The 22,892-nt window shown below is 43.2% G+C and overlaps 1 protein-coding gene across 8 annotated transcripts in view; it reads right to left on the bottom strand.

The window, feature by feature from the left end:
• Positions 1–227: 227 nt before the first annotated feature.
• The window catches only part of ccser2b (coiled-coil serine-rich protein 2b), a 63,641-nt gene continuing 40,976 nt past the window's right edge, over positions 228–22,892 (bottom strand). For 2 of the 8 annotated variants that reach the window (XM_044179815.1, XM_044179817.1), the window contains 5 exons: positions 22,674–22,797; positions 21,427–21,510; positions 21,180–21,266; positions 20,937–21,062; positions 228–10,797 (listed from right to left, as the gene is read on the bottom strand). In XM_044179815.1, the coding sequence (XP_044035750.1) occupies positions 10,327–10,797; positions 20,937–21,062; positions 21,180–21,266; positions 21,427–21,510; positions 22,674–22,797 (892 nt within the window). In that variant the 3' untranslated portion in view covers positions 228–10,326. Of the gene's footprint in view, positions 10,798–18,082; positions 18,123–18,207; positions 18,352–19,907; positions 19,940–20,067; positions 20,174–20,936; positions 21,063–21,179; positions 21,267–21,426; positions 21,511–22,673; positions 22,798–22,892 lie in introns of those variants that run through there. The other 6 variants (XM_044179818.1, XM_044179822.1, XM_044179820.1 and 3 more) reach the window with 6 other exon arrangements.

Raw genomic sequence — 22,892 nt, 5'->3', positions numbered from 1 at the left:
GAAACATACACATATGACCAGTTTTCTTATGAATGATAAAACCTCAGTGAATATTAATCATAGCTGGGAGAAGGATTTAGGTGTTCGCCTACGTGGCCACGCTTGAAGCAAAGTTTTGTATAAGGCCAAAATAAATCCCGTGAGACATTTCGACCACCTGACTGACAAATTAAATCCAGACATAAATGCAAAAAAAGAAAGAAACCGACAGAGACGGACTCAACAAATTCAGTTTCGGTGGAGATTATTTTTATTTCAGCATTCAGCTTCTCAGCAGCATCAGAGACATCTCAGCCAATCACAGAAGAGGGCAATAAATATTAACCAATAAGCAACAGAGGGCTGTATTGGCCAATCATAACAGGGCTACACACATCTTCGAGGCTCAGTCGCACTCGGCTTGAGTCCAACAAAACTTCCTGAAACAGGATGTGATGTCACAGGTAATCAGGAAATATTGAACAGATATGATATTCTTACATCGATCAGTTACACAGGCTTTTATACAGTTATATGAGCGACAGCAGATATCAGCTGGTGCAGCGAGTCACTGTAGGTTTTTTTAAACATCTGTATTAACCGATGACATCAGGGTTCAAAATCTTAACCAATAAGAGCCAAGCTAACAGGTGTCCTGGCCAATAACGCTGCGTTTACATCATATGGGAACATTTTCAAGGTGACTTCACACCGTCAGGACGCCATGATTGTAGTTTTCTGTGTGGATTCTTGTGTTTGTGTTAAATGAAACCACCAGGGGCCAGATGTAAGAACGACGCACTAAAACGTCCATCTAATTTGATAAAACAACCTCAACCTGAAGGTCCTCTTACTGTCTTCTTCCAGACCTTTCAACTGTGCCACATGATGAAGTCACTGCAGCGCTGCTGTGATTTCATTCACAGCACTTTGAGGACTTCTCGTCAGAGTCGGCTTAAAAGTGAAGCGTCAAACTTTAAAAACTTGCTAGTTTGAAGAAACTCAAGAAAACACTGAGCTCACATGTCAACAGATACACCTCCATGACAGCTGAGCGAAAGCCATTTGAAAACAGAAAAACTACACAGCAAAATGTAAAATCTGACTTAACGTGTGATCAGTTTCATCCTTCTGTTATTTACATTTCATTTCCCTGTTTATGATCTTTTCATCTGACTATATATGCTTGCTAACTGTTCTGACGTTTAACGATGGTGGCTAAGACAGCACTTGCTAACGGTGGTTTACAGGTGCGTGTGATGACTTCACGATACAGGTGCTATGCAGCCACAGCCTGCACTGGCATTGTTGGAGAACCTCACTGATGCGACACAAACAGGAGAGTTGCCAGGTGTGCAGACTGGTGGAGCAGGTAGAGCTCCTTTATAAACCTGATGAAAAGGTTGCGTATGCATATTTCTATCTTTGTGCGTTCACATCTGGCCCTGAGTAGATGTTTTGTCCTGCGTTTTCAAAGCTGCGATCACAAAATAAATCAGATGATGTAAAATCTGCATTTTGTTGGTTTTATTTGAAAACAATCTCCATTTCAGGAAGCTTCACCTGAGCTATTTTTCCTGGAGTATTTAACTTCCTAAAACTAAGCTGAACATTGTTATGTAGTATGCGTTTTCCCCATATGACATGAATGCAGCATTAATGCAGAGCGACAGATGTATGAGCCAAGAAAATCTGTCCAATTTCATGACACACAAAAGAAACACTAATAAAACTCTTCGTCTTTAAGAGCCGAGCTGAATGAAGCCCCACATCGTCTGGTTTCATTTAAAGTGCATTTTCAGACTGAGACGCTTTACAAGCTCACAATTCAGTGTTAATAATAATAATAATAATAATAATAATTAATATTATTATTATTACAGTAGGTAAGACTTTGTACAGTTTATCACATAAATAAGAGTTAGTGCGGCGGCGAGGTAAAATACTGACTTCTCCAGAGTTATTGCACACAAATTAAATTCAGCAAAACCAGCAGGTGAAACAGGAATGGCAGGATGTTTGTCAACTTAAAATACCTGTCCTTCAAGTTTTCAAAATAAAAGTCTTTCCCCAGACAACACAGAGTGTACAGTACAGGACACGGCAGAGTGGATATACTGTAGAAGGATTGAGTATTGCAGATACTGTATAGGTATAAAGAGTGAGTACATTATTCTGATTATTCAAGGTTGAGTTGTGGAGATACAACATGGGAACGATATTAAATGTCTATTTAAATACACGTAAATACAGTGATTGAAATATTATCGACAACAAAGCGGCTTATGGTGGAATCGCCAACCTTTCACCTGCAAAACAGCCATACAAATTGTAAATACCACCTATCCTAAATACCAAACTATCAAACAGTCTTTATTTACCTCAAACAGAAAGAACCAGACCTTTATTTAAACCTTTTCCTGTTTTATATATATTTATGATCAAATTTTAGTAAAACATCTCCTTGTTTTCGGATCGGTTAATTCAAACTCAACACTTCTTGCATGTTCAATTATTGTCTTAGTATAATGTACATTTCCACAGCACTAATTAATTATCAGAACACCAACAGAGTACAGAGTTTCTGAAGTGTTCACCAAATTAATCTCAACTCAAGACTTCCTGCACAGTTATTTCACATTAAAAGCCTGAAACTCAAGCAGTAAGGCTTTATTTGTTCGAGCAGGCCACACTGGGGTTGAAAACAGAGAATCAAAATTGCCAAAATCTGCTCCCATTTTCCCAGGTCAGCTCTACTTTACTGTCTTTTTGATTGTTGTTAAGCTACTGTCAAGTGAGACTCAACACTTCCTGCACAGATGTTTCACATTAAAAGCCTTTCACCAGCTTAAAGAGATGATCTCTCCACGCCTAGAAGGATTTTAATGTGAAATATCTCCAGGAGGTGTTGCGTTTTAATTGAAGACAGCAAAGTGTACGTGATTTGGGATTAATTAGTGAAAGAAAACTGTATTTGTGTCCTGTGGAAATGTATATTATGATGAATTTAACATGTCAAATACGTCAATGTTTCGACCCAGCCTTTGTTTGTGCCGGCCATGACCCAGATATTGTTTGACATTTGGCCGTAATGAATGAGAATTTACAATATTTGATCTTTTTCTGAGCCCAACTGAAACTTTTTAAGGGCCATTTCAGTGTTCACTGACCTTTATGACTTCCAAACTTGGAGAAACCTGATTGGATTAAAAAGAAAAACACACACAGCAGTGTCAGTAATGGACAAAATTACCACTTTCAAACTGAACACCTAACTTGAAACTGTTGTGTGGCTTTAGTCTGACAACAGAAAAAGGTCACTTAAATTACAAAAAAAACATACACATCAGAGTATCAGACAGCAGAGAACCTCCACATGTCTGCAGGAGGAGCTTCTTAAATAACTCGAAGCTCCAACAACAACGAAGTCAACAAAGAGTAAATGAACTCAAAGTTTCTGATGACGTTCCTGTCAGTTCAGTGATGTTTGGGACATTTGTGGGTGCGTACCAGTTTGTGTTCCAGTAGAAAATGAAACAACAACAACAACAACAAAATGCGTTTTGAAGAACAACATCATATCAGCGGCTTTTAAAGATAAAACTGAACTTTGTTCATCCTGAAGGAAATTACTGACGATCCCTCGGCCGCAGAAGAACCGACAGCTCGTCGGGATGAGTTTAAGTTTGGGGATTAACTCGAAAAGTCTTGGTCATGATCCAGCTCAGGGACTTCTTGCTACGACAACAGAAGAGACAAATCCAAGCTTATATCGAATAATCATTAATCAAATCAAGCGACGAAGAACCGGGTCCAGGTCTGGATTTCTACGTGTTGCCTTGTTCAGTTTTCATGGTTTTGTGGAGATTTTTCTGATCCTGGTGGGACTCGAACCCTGAACCCTGGCAGACAAAGACTCATCTCGTCAGAGCTGTCGACACTGTGAAGCATTCTGCCTTTAACCAGCTGTTTTCTATCATTTCCAACCTTTTTACGATTTAGAAATACTAACAGACACATGAAGGCTGAAGTGAAGCCTTGAGACGACTCAGAACCAATAATGTTCTCCATTTATTATTTTTTGCCTGTATGAGACGTCTTTATGTGAAATGACAGATATTTTGAAATGAAAATCTTTAACCTTGTTTGCAGCCGAGCAACAGCCTACTATCATTTATTTTCCTCCTTCATCTTAAATTGGATATTCCTCTTTTACCTCTTGCTTCTATTCTTTTCGCTTTCCATTTCAATTCAGCTTTAAATTACAAATTTACATTTTGTGACGTACAGAACATCAATACAGCTACAAACACAGTGTGTGTGTGTGTGTGTTCGCCGCCTGGTGACGCAGTGATTTTGGTGATGAATTTGAAGCGAGGCAGCTGAAGCTCGGCTGTGAACGCTCCCCGCTGGGTTTTGTGTCACTTGCATGAATTAACGCAGCTCAGAGTGCAGAGAGAACAGATCTGAAGAAGAAGAAGAAGAAGAAGAATGGCTCCACTTTAAGAGCACCGTGACACAGCATAAAGTTAAGATATCATAAAAGAAAATTCCTCGTATTGTGATTCATTTCAGGAGGGATTATAAGCGATGAATGTTATATGAGTGCGAAATCTCTCTGCACTGAAGAAACATGTCAGAACCAAGAGATGTGGCACCATGTGGGTGTTATTAAAACTGTTACAGCTGGTTTGGGAGATCTGAGTGCAGAATGTTCTGTAATTTCCTTTAGCAGACAGTTTTCATGTCATGCAGCCAACAGCAGCATCATCAACCCAGAAGCCAAAACGGGAAAATGGACTTTTTCTTTCTCCAAGAAATCCATCAATCCTGTCGTTTTCCAGCCGCATTAGTTATTTTTTTTAGAATATAATGTGAGTCCAAACAAACGCTGGTTATTAGCTAAAGTGGCTGCTACATAATAGAGCCTGTCCAGTACAATCATTCACCGGTCGATAATCTGCATTTCTTAAATATAAAAGCATGACATAAACCAGCATTTTACACGAGGACTAAATCTCAATGTGTTTCATAAAGTGCAAATATAAGCCTGTCAGTGCTCTCTGGTGGACAAACTATGAAATAACACTAAAAGTTTAACTAAAAGTTAAAAAATGTATCCATATACAGAAAAGCAATCACATGTCTTTGCTTAAGGGCAACTCGTTCTGTCCTGGGTTTCAAACCGACACCTTTCCCCTCGCATCACTTCCCCGCCGCTGTTCGGATGCGAGCAGCTGCTTCCAGCTGTTTCGTCAGAGGAGGATTTTAATTGGACGGCAGGCTGCTGGGAGGCAGATTAACTGTTATTTCTCTCCATAAATGAATCCCTCTTTAAGATGAAGTGACCTTCAGGTTTAAGCTAGCTATCAGCCAGCGGCGGGTCTTCAGAGTTTGTTGTGGGGGGGGGAATATTCACCAGGTAAATCCAGTTTAAGCTTCAAATAAGAAACTGTTAATCTGCTCTTGTTTTACCCCAAAAACCCTCCCTGTGCCTCTCTGTTGGAGGCTGCTGATAACATACAGCGGCGATTAACAGGACGGACACAGAGCAGCTGCTTTCATGGCAGATATACAGTTTACATGTTTCACTGTGGCAGGCCTTGAAGGGAAGGAAAGAAGGAGCCAACAGAACAAGATGGAGATAGGAAGGAGGTGGAGAGGATGAGGTAAGGAAATTAGGCTGTACGGAAGGGAAGAAAAGGAGGAGACGTGAAAAGGAGGTACGGAAGGAAAATAAGAAAGTGAGGATAGGAAAGGAAACAAGGAGAAAGGGGAGGAAATGAGGTTTGGAGGAAAAGGACAATAAAGAAAACAAGGAGGTAAGAAAGGAAAAAAGAAGGAAAGAGATGAAGGAGGAGATGAGGTGGAGAGGAAGGGAAGGAAATAAAGTGAAAAGTGAGAGAGAGAGAGACAAGGAGATAGGAAATGAGGAGGTAGGGAAGGAAAAAAGGGCCCGAAAGGAGAATGTAGGACAGAAAAGGAGAGAAAGAAACAAGTACCTCACTCTAAATCCCCACAACGCTGTTGCCGTGGCTGCCTGGCTGTATCGCCATGGCAACTGGGTTTATCTACAACACCTGAGTGGTACCTGCTGTTGCTCTCAGGTGTGTGTGTGTGTGTGTGTGTGTGTGTAACAGTAGTATTCAGGCATTACGAAAAGAAGGAGATAACATCGGAAATGCAGAAGGGAAGGAATAGAAAAAAAAGGAGGTGAGAAAGAGGAGAGATGAGCGTTAGGAGAGGAGGAGTAAAGGAGAGCAAAGCTGGTCGTAGAAAAAATAAAAAGACCAATTAGAGCCGACAGCCTCCTCTCCCTGTCGGCCTCGTTATCCCTCCCTGCTGCAGCCGGTTCACACAAACTGATAGATGGACAGAGACAGAGACAGAGAGAGAGGCAGAAAGAAGGTGGACAGAGAGAAGACAGGGTCACGACCTGTCATGTCTGTGGGAAAAATGACATGATGATGAGATGAGCTGGTTAGAAAAGCGAGACGGGAAGAGAAAGACAGGCCGAGAGACAAACCAGAAGATGGACAGACGGAGAGACAAAGTAACAGAGAAGGAAGACAGAAGAAAAAAGACGATGACGATGATAAAACGCTGACTCACTGTCGAACCATCTGTTCAATAACTCAAAAGCCGCACTGTGACCTTTGACCTCAGACTGTCGAGTCGCCAAGATTAGAAGACTTTGGAGTGTCTCAGGTAGCTAAGAATCTCTGGTTCTGTGTTTGTTTTTGTCCGACCAACTCGAAGATATTCAGTTTAATGCTTTCATTTTGGCTTTTTTGATCAAATGAAATCAATAAAAGGCTAAAATGTCTTAAAGCCCTCGCTGCTGCAGCTGTTCTTCACCCCAGATGTTGTTGTTGTTGTTTCCCCGCGGCTGCAGTGACCTCTGTGCGTTTCCTCTTTGTTTCTATTGACGGACGGATTCCCAGGAGCAGGACTCGTTTCTGGGACCGTCTGTGGAACCACAAACCAGCTTCGACCGCTTGAAATGTAAAACTAAGTTTGCTTTTGCATATTATCTTCAACACCGCCTCTGGCTCAAGGGCACGCGGGCGGGACAAAGTGTCCGTTTTGGGGGTCGAACATACGATGTTGCATATTTTATTGCATGTACCGTTTCTAATATCCAAGCAAGCAGTGTCGGACGAGCAGCACTGCAGAGGCGCTTCCTCCTGACAGATTATCACCGATGTAAATGAGATAATATTTTACTTGTCGGAGCGTTTGATGCGTCAGTACAGAGTAAATGTCAGTGGGCTCATTTTACCATTTCACCAGGTATTTTCTCTGACTTGCAGTATGATCTTGACAAAATGTTAATGTGAGGAAGGAGCCTCTGGATCCTGCAAATGTCACCTGACTGTCTAAAATGTGATATTCAGAAAAGCATTAATGTCAAGCTCTTAAAAAAAGTGGCTGACAGAAGAAAGTGAAAAGTCTTTGTTCAAGCAAAAAGACACTTTAACAAACCGCTCCTCCGCTGTCGAAGGCTGCTTCTGCATGCACTCACTGACTTTCTATAAAGACTCCAGCCTTCGCTCCGGTTAGTTTAAGGCCTCTGTATGCTTCAAACGTGTTGTCCGCTCACGTCTGAAGTCAGAGTGTTTCTGAGAGCCTGCTGTGGCGGCCCCCTCCGGGCCGCTGCCCGCTGCTTCCCTGATCTCTGCACAACAACTCTTTTGTGTGTCTTTGTGGTCTCCACATGACGAACTGTTCAAACGGGGCTAACGGAGCGCACGCACAGAATCACAACTTCCTTCAAAGCGCTGACAGCTGACCGATCACTGCGTAAAGCGGGCGTAATTGTTGGTGTCGGAAAAGTTCCAGAAGCTGCGGCGCGCAGCCCCCGCACGACTCCGCGGCCTGAAAGGTGGTTTCAGACTCCGTCAGACTGTCTGACGAGCAGAGCTGGACGTATTCAGACCAGTCAAATGCCACACATACAGAAACACTCCACTGCAAGAAAAAGTCAAAATGTTGTTTAAATAAAAGTGCAGAAGTATTAGCAACAAATGCTCCATCATTATTATTGATGTATCAATATGTAAGCACGTTAATGCATCACTAATAATGGAATATAAGGTACTTTTATGTCGCGGTCGGCCGACGTGGAGCTAATTTGAACTGCTTTAGATATAAACACAGCTTCATATTTTATAAACTGATCACGTTTTGGTTAGTAAGCAGTAACCATATCAAACAGATGTAGTGCAGCACAACGGACATCATCCCCCTCTCAACTGCACACACAACAGAAATACGAGAAGTACGAGTTCCTCAACATAGTTTTTAGGTACAGTACTGGAGTAAATGTACGTTGTCACGTTCCACCACTGCAGACAAGCGCTTTGTTGAAGCATACTGAGACCTTTCAAATCATCGCTGTCCGTTAAAAACCTCGTACCTCCAACATGCTTACTTTTCAGAAATCAAAAACATCTTAAAACTTAAAAAGTTCTCTCAGAGGCTTTGAAAGAATTTTAAGAAGGACGGTCGATAAACACCAAGACCGGAGGAGGAAGGTTTTCACGGTTTTCACAGCAGCGATGCAGAAGCGTTTAGCACTTGGCCCTCACGTTGTTACACAAGTCGACTGCAGCCCGTCCCTGTGTGAAGAACTGACTCGGCAAGGCCGAAAAATCCTGCGTCTTTTTAATCAGAATCAGAAGTTAAGTTGAGTGGATTTAACTCGTTTTCTGGATTCACGAGAACACGACTCCGAGCAAAAGAGGAAGAACATATCAAGCCAAACACATGACGTGAACAGTGAGAGGATGAAGAGCTTATTTTCTCAGAATAAAGTTGGGTTTTCTGACCTTGGAGACGTGTTGTGTTGCAGAGCAGCAGGTTCGAGCCAGTCAGAGTCTTAAAGACAGACGGACGGACGCATGGAAGGACCCAGTGTTTGGGTTGGGGGTCGTGGTGGGATACAAGTCTCCCCAGCGAGGAAGACTCGGTGTCCCTGCTAGAGGAGATTTCAGCGAAGGGCAGGCTGAAGCGTGGAAGAGCAGCTGGGTTCGACCACACGGTCGGCTTTTCCCAGCGTGAAGTCAGAAAAGGAGGTCAGTCAGCCAGGCGCACGAACAGTAAACCTGCTTCCTAACACACAGCGAGCGAGCCGAAGCACGACGCTTCAGGGAACATTCAGATCTGCTGAGGAACCAACAAGCTCCTTTTCTAATGGCAACATAGAAATACCTTAACGCTGGGGAGGTCACGGATTCCAGACGCATTTTTGTCATATTTGTTGCCTGGTTGGATACTTTCAAAATCCAGCTGCTTCTAGTTTCTCCAACGTTTCCTACCCGAGCTTTAATGTATCATAATAGCATAATTTTTTTGGTAACGCTTTTTTTTTGCTGCTCCCATGATTTCCTAATAATCTCGAAGGAAATTTCTTATTTCTGATACATTTTGTAAAAATTTCGCACAAAAATTTGAGTTATTTTGGTTTAGTTCGTAGAGGTCTGCTCCATTTAAACTAATTAATTTATTTAAATTTTATTCTTTATGTTTATCAGCTGCCCTGCTGTGCACTGCGTTAGTTAACTAGAATGAATTACCTGCAAGTGTACCAATGTAATTGTTTGGAGCCAGGGAGGGGTCATGGAGGAAAAAAAAACAACAAATGACTAATTCCTGCTCTCGATTGAATATCATATTAGATATTTTGCCTCCTCCAGTAAAAACGTGGTGCGTTCAGTCAGCTGGAAGTTTGAAGAAGATGCGACAGAAGACATTTATGAAGCATGGAGAACCCTGAAGCTGAGTTTTTAGGAGCTGGAGGACACCCGCAGTACGGTCGCGGTGTTAAAACGTTAAACAGTCCACTGTACCACTGAGTTCATCCACAAGATCGAATAAAACCGTGTTGAATCCAAGCGATCCGCAGCGTGACGAGTACACACAAGACTAATGGCATGAAGGTGATCGATTATGCTAAATTATTTTTCCTACATGACACCTCCACCATCCCCAGGACTCTCTCCGGGGACAGTCCTATGAACGTACAGTTCCACTTCTTTAGAGGAAATTATTACGAGACTACAGGACCTGTAAAATAAAGCGTTACCAGGTTTTTAAACCTTTATTATCAGTCACAGTGCTCAAAATATTATTACTAAAAAATAAATAATTGTATATATATTCCAACCTCATTTACAGTTAGATGAACTGGCGATCCCGCTAGCCGCTTGATCGCATCGTACACAGACTTTTATAATCAGAACACAGGAAGTGCAGTTTCAGTACTGAAAGAGAGAAAACACGACCGGGGGGGCTCAGCGGCTCACATCGCTGCGTGTTAGGAAGGTGGTTTAAGAGGCCGACAGCTCAGTGGCTCTTAGGCTTGGGGAGGCGGGTGGAGCAGGACGTGAAGGCAGCCATTTTGACCTTCAGCCTAGAAGTGCCGTGGCTCTCTGGATCATGACACAGCTGCGTGGCCGCCTTCGTCCTCGGCGGTGCAGCGGCAGCTGAGGCAGAGCCGGCGGTCTGAGACAGGAAGAGGCGGAGCTTCGAGGGCTGGGGGAGCTGCAGGGATCTGTTGTAGGTTCCTTTCCTCTCCTTCGTCTTTCCTTTCTCCTCCTCCTCCTCCTCTTTCCTCGCTCTCTTCCCATAATCTCTTCCTCCATCAGTCGCGGGGTGGGTGGCGTTGGTATCAGGACGGTCCGGGACGCTCTCAGCGGGGATGTCGGGCTGGGTGGAGCAGGGGTCAGCTGGAGGCAGAGCTCGGGTTGGCGGTGCTGGGCGTCGGTCCGTCAGTGGAGCCTGCTCGTCCCGGCTGGAGGGGTGAAGTATCTGTGACTGAAAACAAAGGAGGAAGGGTCACAAACTGCAGCTGGGCTTCATATGTTACAGATACTAGACTCTGATGTACGAACACACGAACAACACACAAAGAAAAAGATGGTCTGATTTTATTAACATGCATCTCTGAACTTATCAATAGATCATTTTGCTGCATTGTTTGCAGCCTGTTTAAATACAATAACGACAGAAAGAAACAGAGAAGTCTCCTTTGTTAAATAATTCATCACTTGTTGGCGGTGAGAAGAAAAAAGGCTTTTGAAATTGAGAGAAAATAAGAGAAAGTTATTGGAGTTATTCTTTCATATGACTGGTCATTTTAGACATTAACACAAACAACACTTTGATCTGTGTGTGTGTGTGTGTGGCCGCTATCGATCGGTGTGTGTTGTTTGCTTTGATGTAGGTGTGTCCTGCTGCATCAGTTGTTTATGTGTGTGTGTGTGTGTTCTCTGAATCAGAAAACCACTGCACATTATGCTTTCATATATATATATATATATATATAAAAAGAAAGTCCAATTTTGTTGATTTTCTAGCGAGAGAGCCACTGAGGCAACACTCTGATGAAAGTGCTGAAACAGTGGAGCTGAAAATAAACTCACTTCATGAAAAGGCTTCGACCTGACAACAAGATTATTTCAGTTTTTCTCTCTTCTTCTGTGAACATGTTTCATTTATCTATTAATGTTTATTACAGCTAATTTCTGTTTCCAGTGTCACAACAATCAGCTCTGTTAATCACGTAGATACAAACAGTCGTGAGTGTTTTACAGAATTCATCAGTTCCATCCGTTTACATGTGACTTTTGCAAACGTTAGTCACCAATTTAACTCCCCACTCTCCAAACTTGTTTTCACTTTCTAAAAATGTCCTTGCTTCTGAAAAATGTCCTGACTTCCCCCATCTGTCTGCTCGTTCCGAAAATATCCTCACCTATCAGAAACGTCCTCGCTCTCTTGGATCTAAAAACGTAAACGGTCCTCACAAAGACAGCAGAACAACAGCAGATCATTGAGCAGTATGTAACGGAGCGCGCCTGATACAGAAGCGTTAAGCTTCTCGTTGCTTTCCACACTTTAATCCTGCAGCCTGCTCTCATCTACACACTGATAATCCGATTTACACCGAGAATCAGAGGAAAGTAAAAACCCGCGCAGTGAAATCCATCATGTGCTACAATCTCAGCTTATTGATCCTGGCCAACTTCCGTGAAGTAATAAGTTATCTGCTGTTACCATTCTGGTTTTTTATCCGTCTCGCTCTGTGCTGCTGCTGAGAGGTTGTGCACCGTAGTCCCTGCAGAAATTCACTTATTTTACAGTCTTCACTCACATCTTTCTGATTTATTTATTCCTCTCATAGACGGGGAATCCTGAATAAATGAACATGCTGAGATTTTTCACAGAATACCTCAATTTTAATAAAGTGGTTTGGAGGCCAAACTCCAAACTTGGTGTTATGGCGATAAAGACTATTGATTATTCTGTCAATTATTGTTTAATCTTTGAGACCTCTAGACTTCTCTTTATTCCACAATAACCTCTCGAGGAGGTCTACCAACACCTGTTGACACCTGATCTGCTCTGTATGCAGGGATAAGCAAAACTAAATCAGTCTGCCAGGAAACAATCATCATCAAGCAATCTATTCATTCTTTGGCCAATAAAATGGCAGAAAAAAAGCGAACAATGCACTTCACAAAGTCCCAGAGCTCAAGGGGTCGTCTTCAAAAGTCTCATTTTGTCCGACCAACAGTCCAAAACCCAAATATATTCACTTCACAATGATGGACAACAGAGAAAAGCACAAAATCCTCGAATGTGAGCCGTTGGAACCAGAGAATGATCAGCACAAGGGCTGGACGTCATTTGAAATGTTACGTAAATTGAAATCAGGAACTATTTGATTAAAGAAAAAGTAAACAAGATTATGAATCTTGTTTATCCTATTCAGCATTCACAAAATAAATGTAGCCTGCCGCGTGTCTCAAATGTAGCCACTAGTTAGTTTCCTCCTGCAGGCAGAAACAAACACTACTCTCTGCACAAGCTCTCCAACTGGAGTGTCAGCTGACGACATTCACAGAAAAACAAACTGGGAAAACTAAATATGCGAACAGCTTCTTCAGGCAGCTAAATGACAGGTTTGGATTGTAATCAGGGAGACGAAAACACGGCCAGTCTTCGACCTGAGCGAACTGTAACAGCGAATAGCGAGATCTGTCGTAATTGATCCCGGCAGCTTCTGTAACATAATCACACACTCTGACTGGCTGCTGCTGTGATTGTTGTGCTCACAGTCATGTAACACCAAACACAAAAGCACAGCTGCCAGTCAAAAACCGATTATACTTCCTAAAGACAAAACAAACTGACTCCCTATAAAGACACAATTTTCTTTTGTCTTAAGTCAGCTGGATTCAACTCACCACCTTTATATAAAGACAATGTGGCTGAATTTCTTTCAACCTGGAGAGACAAACTGTAATCTGCAGAATTACAGTGCTCTCCGTGAACTCTGCAGGTTTAACCAATTACAAACCGCCTGTTGTTACCGTTGGTGCCACAGAAACAAGAACGCAAAGAAAAACATCAGTTTATAGTTGGAGCTGCCATGTCGTCATGACTTGACGTTACATTACATGCATTTGATTGATACTTTCGTCCAACAAACACTTAAACATGTGGACAGGAGGCGACGGGGGTCGGGATCGAACCACTAACCCTTTGATTAGTGGCCGACCCAATCTCCCGCCTGAGCTACATCATAAACCAACCTGAACAAATCAGCTTGAAACGACCACTTAAGTCTGTGAACCAATCAGACGCTACGGTCGAACAGATAAAGACCTTCAAAGACGACATGGGCTCGAGGAACTTGTGATGGACCGACGTTTATAACTATTAACTGATGTCTGACTGACTAAACAATCAACTGAATGATCAAAATAACTTCGCTGCAGCTCTAAACCTTTAACGTGTTACTGTGTATAAGTGAAGTACACTGAACAATGCCGGTCTTCAGGCTTAGCTCACTTGATTTTTGTGCTAATGGACCCACTTGGTGTCCCAGCATGCAACACAAAACAGATTGAGATCTGCAAAATGAGTACGCTGCCTATACTTACTCACACTAGTACATACAGTAATGTGGAATTGAGACATGGTTTTATATTAAAGGACAAGTCTGATGTTATTTTTCTTATTGTTAACAACCCAACAACATGTCTCTCAGCACCGTCTGACTTCCTGTCTGCGGCTCTCAGCTGCGAGCCCATTGGTTCCTGCTGAAAAACTCCTCACAGATATATAGTTTGATGTTTAAAAAGGCTCAGTAGTTTCCTCAAACAGCTGCTCGCTGTAGTTTTTATCAGACCAACAGGAGGAAACAGAGCATCTGTTGGGGACTATTTCCAGCAGCGGATGAATCCACATGTCGTGCTGTAGTGAGTGTTTGGGGCAGCAGGACGGTGTGTGTGGGGCTGAGGAAGAATAAACTACAGTGTGTGTGTTCATGGTGATGAAGGAACAACAGAGCGGCTCGATGATGTGTTTTAATAGTTTCTGGACAACAGAGGAGGAAGAAGATCCATCAGCTGTGATTTGTTGATGAGAAGAAAAACACAGAACATCACCAGACTTTTACTTTAATTTAAAGTCATGTGATTGTGAACGCAGAGTTAGAAACTATCCAGCAGGAGGCGACACTGGGTCTGCGACATGAAAACATGTGGAGGTTCTCTGCAGAACATAAAGCAAGAACACAAGTCATCTTTCAGGAAGGAAATATTTTCTGGTGAAAACTGACATCTGGAGGTGGGCGGCGGCACTGCAGCCCGTCTGTCTCCTGCAGGGACCCTTTCCAATGTCTTAAAGTGTGTCTGAGTCCATCCCTCATAAATAATGCATGACAGGACGGACGGGTGGATTAAAGAGAGGGAGAGGAGGACAGAGAGAGAAAGGACACGGAAAGATACCAGGAAAAGGAGGAAGAAGAAAAGGGAGAAAGGGGGTGACGTGATGCGGAGAGAGGACAGGAAAAAAAGACGGGAAGGGAGAAAGAGGAGGAAGAAGGAAAGAGAGAGTGAAGAAGATGATGTAGAAAGAAAAGAAGAGAGTGTCCTCGACCACATGCAGGTGTTCTCAAGGAGGACTCACCTTTGATGTGTGTGTGTGTGTGTGTGTGTGTGTTGGACAGAAGGAACCACTCGACTGCCAATTTTTGTGTTCTGCTTCCCTGACGACGACTTATAGGACGTCCCCACAGTAACACACACACACACACACACACACACACACTTTCTTTGGCGTACAAAGTGCTGATCCACCCAAACGACCCCCTCCCACCCTCCCTCTCTTTGCTGTCCTCTCATTGGCTCCCCGGAGGCTCGTTAGATGAATAAAATCACTTCACACTGCATCACCAATTAGCTCAATTATTAAAATTATAACAATAATGAATAAACATGAGGTTGTAGTTTTGAGCCGGAGGCAGTGAGCTGGTGGGTTAGTACTCAATTATTCTAAGTATTAGCACAACAATGGGATAACAGTACGTGCTACAGAGTTATATTGTTGTATATATGAGCGATTAATACTTTGATATTGACGTTTAACCCTTTAAAGGCCCTGAAAATCTACTTTCTCAGTCAGCTTCTTCTTTTGAATCCGGCATGAACTCAACATTTCCCGTCATGTTATTTTAAAAGAGATATTTTCGGATGACATGCAGTAAAGGGCTCGGGTCGGACTCGAACCCGGGCCGCTGCAGTGAGGACTCAGCCTTGAAACTGAAGGATGAAGAGTTTCCTTCATGTGCTGAGGAAACTCTCCTCCTCCTGAAGCTGAATAAACTCTTTAACCCCCCCTCGGATCAGCTGGGAAACGCATCGTCACAGAGCTGAAAACAGGCTGTTTCTCTGATACGTGGTTCTCGCAGGACGGCGACGCTGCAAACACGTGACGACCTCATAGACCATGATGCATTGCTGCAGGTTAAACTGCCCAACAGTATATAAAGCAGCTAAAATGAGCTCAACCTGAAACATCTGCAGCAGTAAAATGCAACACACACATGAATGCAGCAGGAATATGAATCCAGAAACATCAGATATAATAAAACACTGACAGGAAGCGTTTTACTGCACAGGGACGACTTTAAGTACATGTTGCTGAAAATACTCACATACTTTAAGGATTTACTTGTAACAGAGTATTTTACAGTGTGGGATTAGTACTTTTACTTAGGTGAAGGATCTGAATACTGCCTCCACCGCTGTGCCGATCAGGATTTAGCAACGTTTGAATCAAAACGTGAGCTGTGTGCTTCTTTGCTTTATGTTCAGAGAGAGTCTCAGTGCTTTTTATGCACATTTCCCCTGTAACATTTCTAATGTCACTAACAGCTGACTCTAGAGTGACGCACAACACGTGCTTGTGTTTGCACCAGAGTCGCAGAGGAAGATTTACAGAAATGTTGCTTAGTTCTGAGGCGACAAACCTCCGCAGCATCGTGCACGTGAAGGAGTCGACTACAGGCTTTTTTTTAAATAAAGCGTATCATGAATAAAAATGCCGAAATCGTTGCATCAAAAGTATCTACATCTGCTGCGACGCCCGGCATTTAAGAAGAGCCACTCTGATATCAGCTGTGCCCATGATGGCAGTGGACACAGGACAGTCCAGACCTGCTGTCTGAAGGTCTCTGTAGGTCTGCTGAGATTAATCTAGTCCAGTGGTTCCCGGCCCGGGGATCAAGATAAGTCTGAGGGTAACAAGAAGATTAAAGACATAATCACGAAACCCACGAGGCAGAGGCTGTGGAAACCCAACTACTGCTCTGTTGAATCATGTAAACAGTTCAGCTACTTACCACCACAGGCCATCGTCTGCACCTTCATGGACACAGTTATGTTTCACCTTCAGTTCACTACTGAGGTGATGTGTTTCTCATCTGAAACCTAGAGGCCAGACATAGAGTTCAACCAGATCAGAGCATTAACCAATAATCAAAACTCCCACAATCCTCAGTGCTGTTCGAGGAAAAGAAGGGCGTCCTGAGTGATCTCGTCGCCGGTGGTTTGACGGCTTCAAGTGACTGAACGCGCTGAAGAGAAGTGCGCCTCATCTATTACAAAATTTAAGAGCCATTTGAAAAGATAATTTTAGCTCTGCGCTGCCTCCTTACGAGCCTCTGGACTCGGCTTTACTGGGCTCATTTCAGTGTGAAGGAGAAGATGTGACCTGTCCTCCGGGGAGCAATGAATCATGGGTAAAACAGTCTAGAGAGCCGGCCTGGGGGCCGGGGACGGGGACTTATCAGTACTTTGCATATTGACTCTTTATATTGTGGTATTACATTTGCAACACGTCAGCTTCTGAAAGTATGAATTCGATTTATTAGTTTATAATTCAGCTGTTTGACGGCCTGGTCAGAAGCGATCAGCACGCAGAGATGACCAGTGGCTTTTTAGTTCAGTTTGGTTTATATTTCGTTATGAAGAGGAGGCCAATAAATCACACATAACTACAAAAACACACACTAATAATAATAATATTATTTGCATTGTGGTCCTCGATGCAGAGATGACATCAGATCACCAACAATACATCAGGAAATAATTACACAGAAACATTATAACTGGGATAATTAGCTGATGCTTCCAAGTTTTCCTTAAGCCATATGCTTTGTTTTTTAAGATTGTGGTTGTTACTTATTATTTTAATGTGCAAAGGCAACTTATTCCACTTCCTGTCACCTCAGACCCTAAAGGAACAAGCCTGCAGTCTGGTACCCACTCGAGCTGCAGACGCTGCTTTTGGGTTCAAACTGTGTAGTTCCTCTTAAAATGTTTTCCCAGACCTTCAAAACAGGAACAGACTGAACAGTCGAAGCATCTAAAAGCAGCATAATTAGACTCCATTCATCGATTAAATGAGCCTTTCTAGCGAAAAGCTCTCCCCGCCCGGACTGCTGTCTACCAAACATGCTGGATAACTGACAGAGAGTTTGACAGTACTGGTCAAACTATGTAACACTGGTGAGGGAAGAGGAACATTTAGCAGCTGGTGTCCAAAAATCAACTAATACAGTTTTAAGGTTTGACAAAATGATAATGGACGGATGAAAACACCCAAACTATTTCATTACAGAGAGGACAACGGAGTTTCTTTGTGTAATGGTTGGATGAGACGGGGAGGGAGGAATCAGGAGAGGAGTATGGAGAGGAGACGGAGGAGGAGGAGGAGGAGGAGGAAGATAAAAAAGTTGCTACCGTACCACGCTGTGTCACTGAAGTAAAGCACTAGTTTTTCCACTCCTGGGCGAGGGCAGAGAGGAGGGGCAAAAACACACACAGGAGGACAGTTAGAGCAGAAAATACACCAGAAGAAAAGCAAACTCACTCTCTGTTTCAAGCAGAGACACGATTTCTCTGACGTCTCCGTCTGTCCTCAGCGGAAGACAGACAGCGTGGACGTCGGGGGTACGGTTCAAGGATTTGGGCTGAAGAGGAAAGAAAGGATGGAAGGGAGGATGCACGCACATGACTGGGGAGACAGGAAGAGAAGTAAATGTTGAGCTCAAAACTGAAACTAAATCAGGAAAAAATAACGAGAAGGAATTCAGGAAACGGTTAAAGAAAAGGTGGAATAAACACAGGAGGGGCTGAAGATGAATGAACACGTTAGGAAGCAATGATGAGGTTGAAAAACTCAAAAGTTAAAAACAAACTAACTTGGAGTGAAGTGAACCGACCAGCAGATTAAATTCATGTCTGAACTCCACTAATGTACGTCCCCATGAATAAGTTAAAATAACCTTCAATCTCACACAGAAACTTTTAATTTGGAGTACGTGATGCAGTGCAGTCAGAACTGCGAGTATAATATTCATTTCTCGCTGGCAGAGCCTCCATAAAAACATCTCTTCTGACCTCTGACCCTTCATGTCAGGTTACTCTGAATGTTCTACAAACTGAAGCTGCCGCACTCTTTAAAATAGAGTGGCCCTTTTGTATTCTGTTTCGTTAAATAAAGGATTTGATATGAATAGAAACCCTGAAGTTATTTAACTGATGCTCTGTGCAGGAACAGCGATCGTTCGGTAGTCCTTCACCGATCCTGCACGGCTCCATCCAACGTTACAGCGAACAAAATAGTTTTTATCTAATGCCGAATTCAGACTACACAATAGTCAAGTCAGTTGTATTTATATAAATATGACAAATCACAAATACGCCTCAAAGGGCTTTACAATCTGTCAGCATACGACTCCTCCGTCCTTAGAGCTTTGACTCTTATAAGGAAAAACTCCACAAAAACCCTTTTTTAACGGGAGAAATGGAGGAAACCTCAGGAGGATAAACATTAATGGGCTGACCCAACAGGTGTGGGGTGTCGAAAACAAACGGTTACTGGATTTATCCAGAGTAGTTAGTCACAGTGGAAGACAAGCGATGCACGGCCTCCCGACAGAGACTTCTCTCGCTTATATTCGATGTGTTGGGCGGCGCTGGCCAATAGGAGCACAGAGCGAGCGCGAAGACTCCACCTTCACCGCCAGGGAACCCTGCTTACACGGAGAAGCATCCGTTGTCGGTGCTGACCCTGACACCTCATCGATCAAGCTCTGATTGGCCCTGTCCCTCGTTCAAGTCGCTGCGTGGATTTATGACTCTGATGGCCTAATCCATCCCAGCGATCGTCTCAAAAGACAAAAATATTGTGTAGCCTGATCTCGGCAGAAACAATTACTGGACCAACAAAAAGTTAACAACTATTAAATCTAAAATCGAGTCAAAATACCAAACTTTGAACTTTTACCTGTTGCTCACCTTCGCTGGACAGCCAACTATTAATGCCAAGCAGATTTCCACTTCCACATCTGATAGCTTTCTGCTGCCAGAGGGCCGCTCTTACTGTTTTAATCAAGTAATAACTGAAGCAAACTATAAAACTATAGCTAAACAATTTCTGGTGAAACGACAGCACGTTTCTGCCGCAAGAGGTACTGATAGAATCAGATTTTCACGCTGATTTTTTCATTATTGATTTCAAATACCTAAAGAAAAACTACCAAAATGCTTTAAATAAATAAGAACTACCTGGTACATGAGGATTTGGGAGTCTGGATGTTCTACAGAAGTTGGAGGAAGATAAGGGTGAGATGAAGAAAAGAGTCAGCAGTGTGGACTGGGTAATGGGATTGGGGTGATGGTCGTATTTGGGAACTATGGGGTGGGGGAGGGGGGTTATAGGACTCACTTTTTCTAGCGAGGTGGGAGGGGATGCTGGGCTTCGGCCTCCCCCTGTAAGGCCTGGAGCGCTGATACTGCCAGGGTGGAGAGAGGAAAGGAACGGGAGGAAAAGCCTGAGGAGAGACAGATGCAAAGAGACGGAGAGAAGGAAAGGATGCTGATTCATAATGTCAAGAGAAAAAAAAAGTAGGAGGACAAGGAGATGACAGGAAGACAGAGAGACAGCCGAAAGGAAGGGAGACGGACTTTGGATTGTGACTTTAGACTTCTTAAAGGAGACATCTTGAACCAAAAAAGCTAAAAACTCCAAACACGGAAATACAAACACACAAACACAACACACAAACGCAGCGTCGCACGCCAGCGGCCTCTGACAGCAGCCACAGGTAACTGTTTGAATTTCGAGGACTTTATTACCCAGAAACCCTTTCAGGTGACATCAGTAAACCGGCCGCTCTGTGAAGGCTCGCACGGCAGCAAGCTAACAAACTTTATTAACGTAGCAGAAGATGCCTTAGAGGAAGAATAAAACGGTGAGATGGAAGAGACAGAGAAGTTAAAATATAAAACGAGGAGAATTTATTCTAAACAAAAAAAAAGTTAGAAAATCAAGAGAAAGCCAAAGAAAATAAGGAGGTTTTTAAAGATGTGCCCTGATGTGGCCTCTGTGAGCCTCAACCCTGAAACTCACAGCTCTTAAGTTTTTATTCTTTGCTATTTATTTCTTTTCAATATTTCAAGGTTACTGTTATATTGTTGTAGTTTTCTGCAAAATATTGTTTTTAATCCTGTGAATTAAAGACTTTGGGCTTTTTATCTCTGCATGAAAGATGATGATATTATTCAGCGCTGTGTTTGGTGTGTGTGTGCTCTCACGGTGTGCTCTCTCCAGGGCGTCTGCGAGGCCACGCTCTCTCTCTCCGTCGCACTCGTCTGTGTGTGTCGATCCATCCTTCCCGTCGTCTCCTGGCAACGGCACCTGGTGGTCACCGTGGGAACAGTCTGCTCACAAGTAAACATGGATGCTGATGTCACGTTCAGCGTGATAAAGTCTGAATCTAAACAGTCAGAATGTAAAGAAGCTGGAGAGAGAGAGGGTGGAGAGGCGCAGACACTGACCAGCTGCAGGGTGAGCTGTGCGATGGTTCGGTCTCGGCTTCTCAGCTCCTCTCTGAGCTGCTGCACCTCCTGCAGGAGAGCCTGCACCTAACCACACACACACACACACAAGTTAGGGTTGGGGAAAGGGATTCTGGGAAATGTAGGATTTTATAATGGTAGAAGAAGCAGGAGAGGTTGGTTGAAGCGACGCAGGCTGCTGCTACGTCGAGCTCAGGTGTTTAAATAAAGGTTGAAACACGCGAACCTGTGTGTCCGAGCTGTGGTAGGAGTCGCTGGTGTCCGGATTCAGAGTGCCTGCGGTCAGAGTGTCATCGTCCACGTCCTCCTCCTGGACAACACACAGCAGATACGTCTTATTAGGACAACAGAACAACTGGCTTTCGTCTCTGTATGAAAACATGGTGTTGCCTGTTGTGTAGTCTCGCACGCTCGCATTCGTAACAACATTATGACCTTTAGCCTTTTCATATTTATAATACTTTATACATCTATGGAGAAAGATTTATGGAAATTGCAGTCCGCCACGCTGAGCTGAAAAAACTCATCATCATCTTAAGGTGGTCAGACTGAAAGCAAATCGAAGTTTAAGTCAATGAAAAGACACTTAAGGATGCAAATAGACATGAATTTGCCCTGGGCGGTGCAAACCAGGAAAAACACACGACCATGTGAGTTGAAAATGTTTCATTTGGATCCAAAAAGCTGAACTTATCCTCAAGATTTATGACCCCAAGAGAGGCGAGAAGAAAAGGACAGACACTCGAAGAAGAAGAAGAAGAAGAAGAAGCTGTTGCCTTCACTTCTATATTGACCTGGATTACGTTTAAACACCAAAGCATCAAAAACAAAAGTATTTTTGTTGGCTTTTTGTTTCTGGTTGCAAAGTGAACAGGTTCCATCTTACAGCTGCTTAAAGGAGACGTCTGGTGAGTCTCAGTGTCAACAAAGAAAAGACTCAAACCAACACTGAATGCATCCACTAACAAATATTGTGTGTATGTTTTATTCCCCTGTGCCACAGAGCTAAAAACACATCATGAGGATTAATCCGCTGCTGAAAATAGTCCCCAACAAATACACAATTTCCTCCTGTTTGAGTAGCGTTTGATAAAAACTACAGCGAGCAGCTGTTTACTGAGCCTGTTTAAAAAAATGAAACTATATATCTGTGAGGAGTTTTTAAAAGATTTACGTCTTCAGCAGGAACCAATGGGCTCGGAGCCGAGAGCCGCAGACAGGAAGTCAGGCGGTGCTGAGAGACGGGCCGACACGCTGCTGGTTCGGATCTTTTCATCGGATTAGTTCGCAGTTACAAAACTGAGTGAATTAGCACAGCCCTACCCTGCAAACCTGAACATGTAAAGCAAAAGAGCTGCATGTCTTTGGTGTTTTTACAATAAAACTGGAATTGAAATTCTGCACACGCGACATGTTGATCCCTCCTGTATTTGCACTGTCAGAGTTCGTGTGCTCGTCTTCCTGCCGTCTCACCTGAAGCAGTAACCTCTGCAGATACTCCAGCTGTGATCTGACTGCAGAACAGTCTTCAGCCAGTTCCTCCACATCGAGACCCAAACCAGGAGTACCAGGAGTACCAGGAGACAGGCAGGGAGACCTGAGGGGGTGAAGGACAGAGACACAAAAAGTGTTTACAAATCTACATCTGGTAAATGCAACCTGAATGGTGCGTTCAAGGACGAGCATGAAATA

This window comes from Siniperca chuatsi, linkage group LG20 (assembly GCF_020085105.1).
Source record: "Siniperca chuatsi isolate FFG_IHB_CAS linkage group LG20, ASM2008510v1, whole genome shotgun sequence".
NCBI classification, from domain to species: Eukaryota; Metazoa; Chordata; class Actinopteri; order Centrarchiformes; family Sinipercidae; genus Siniperca; species Siniperca chuatsi.
Note: the sequence above shows the minus strand (reverse complement) of the source record. Positions and strands in the feature narration are given on the sequence as shown.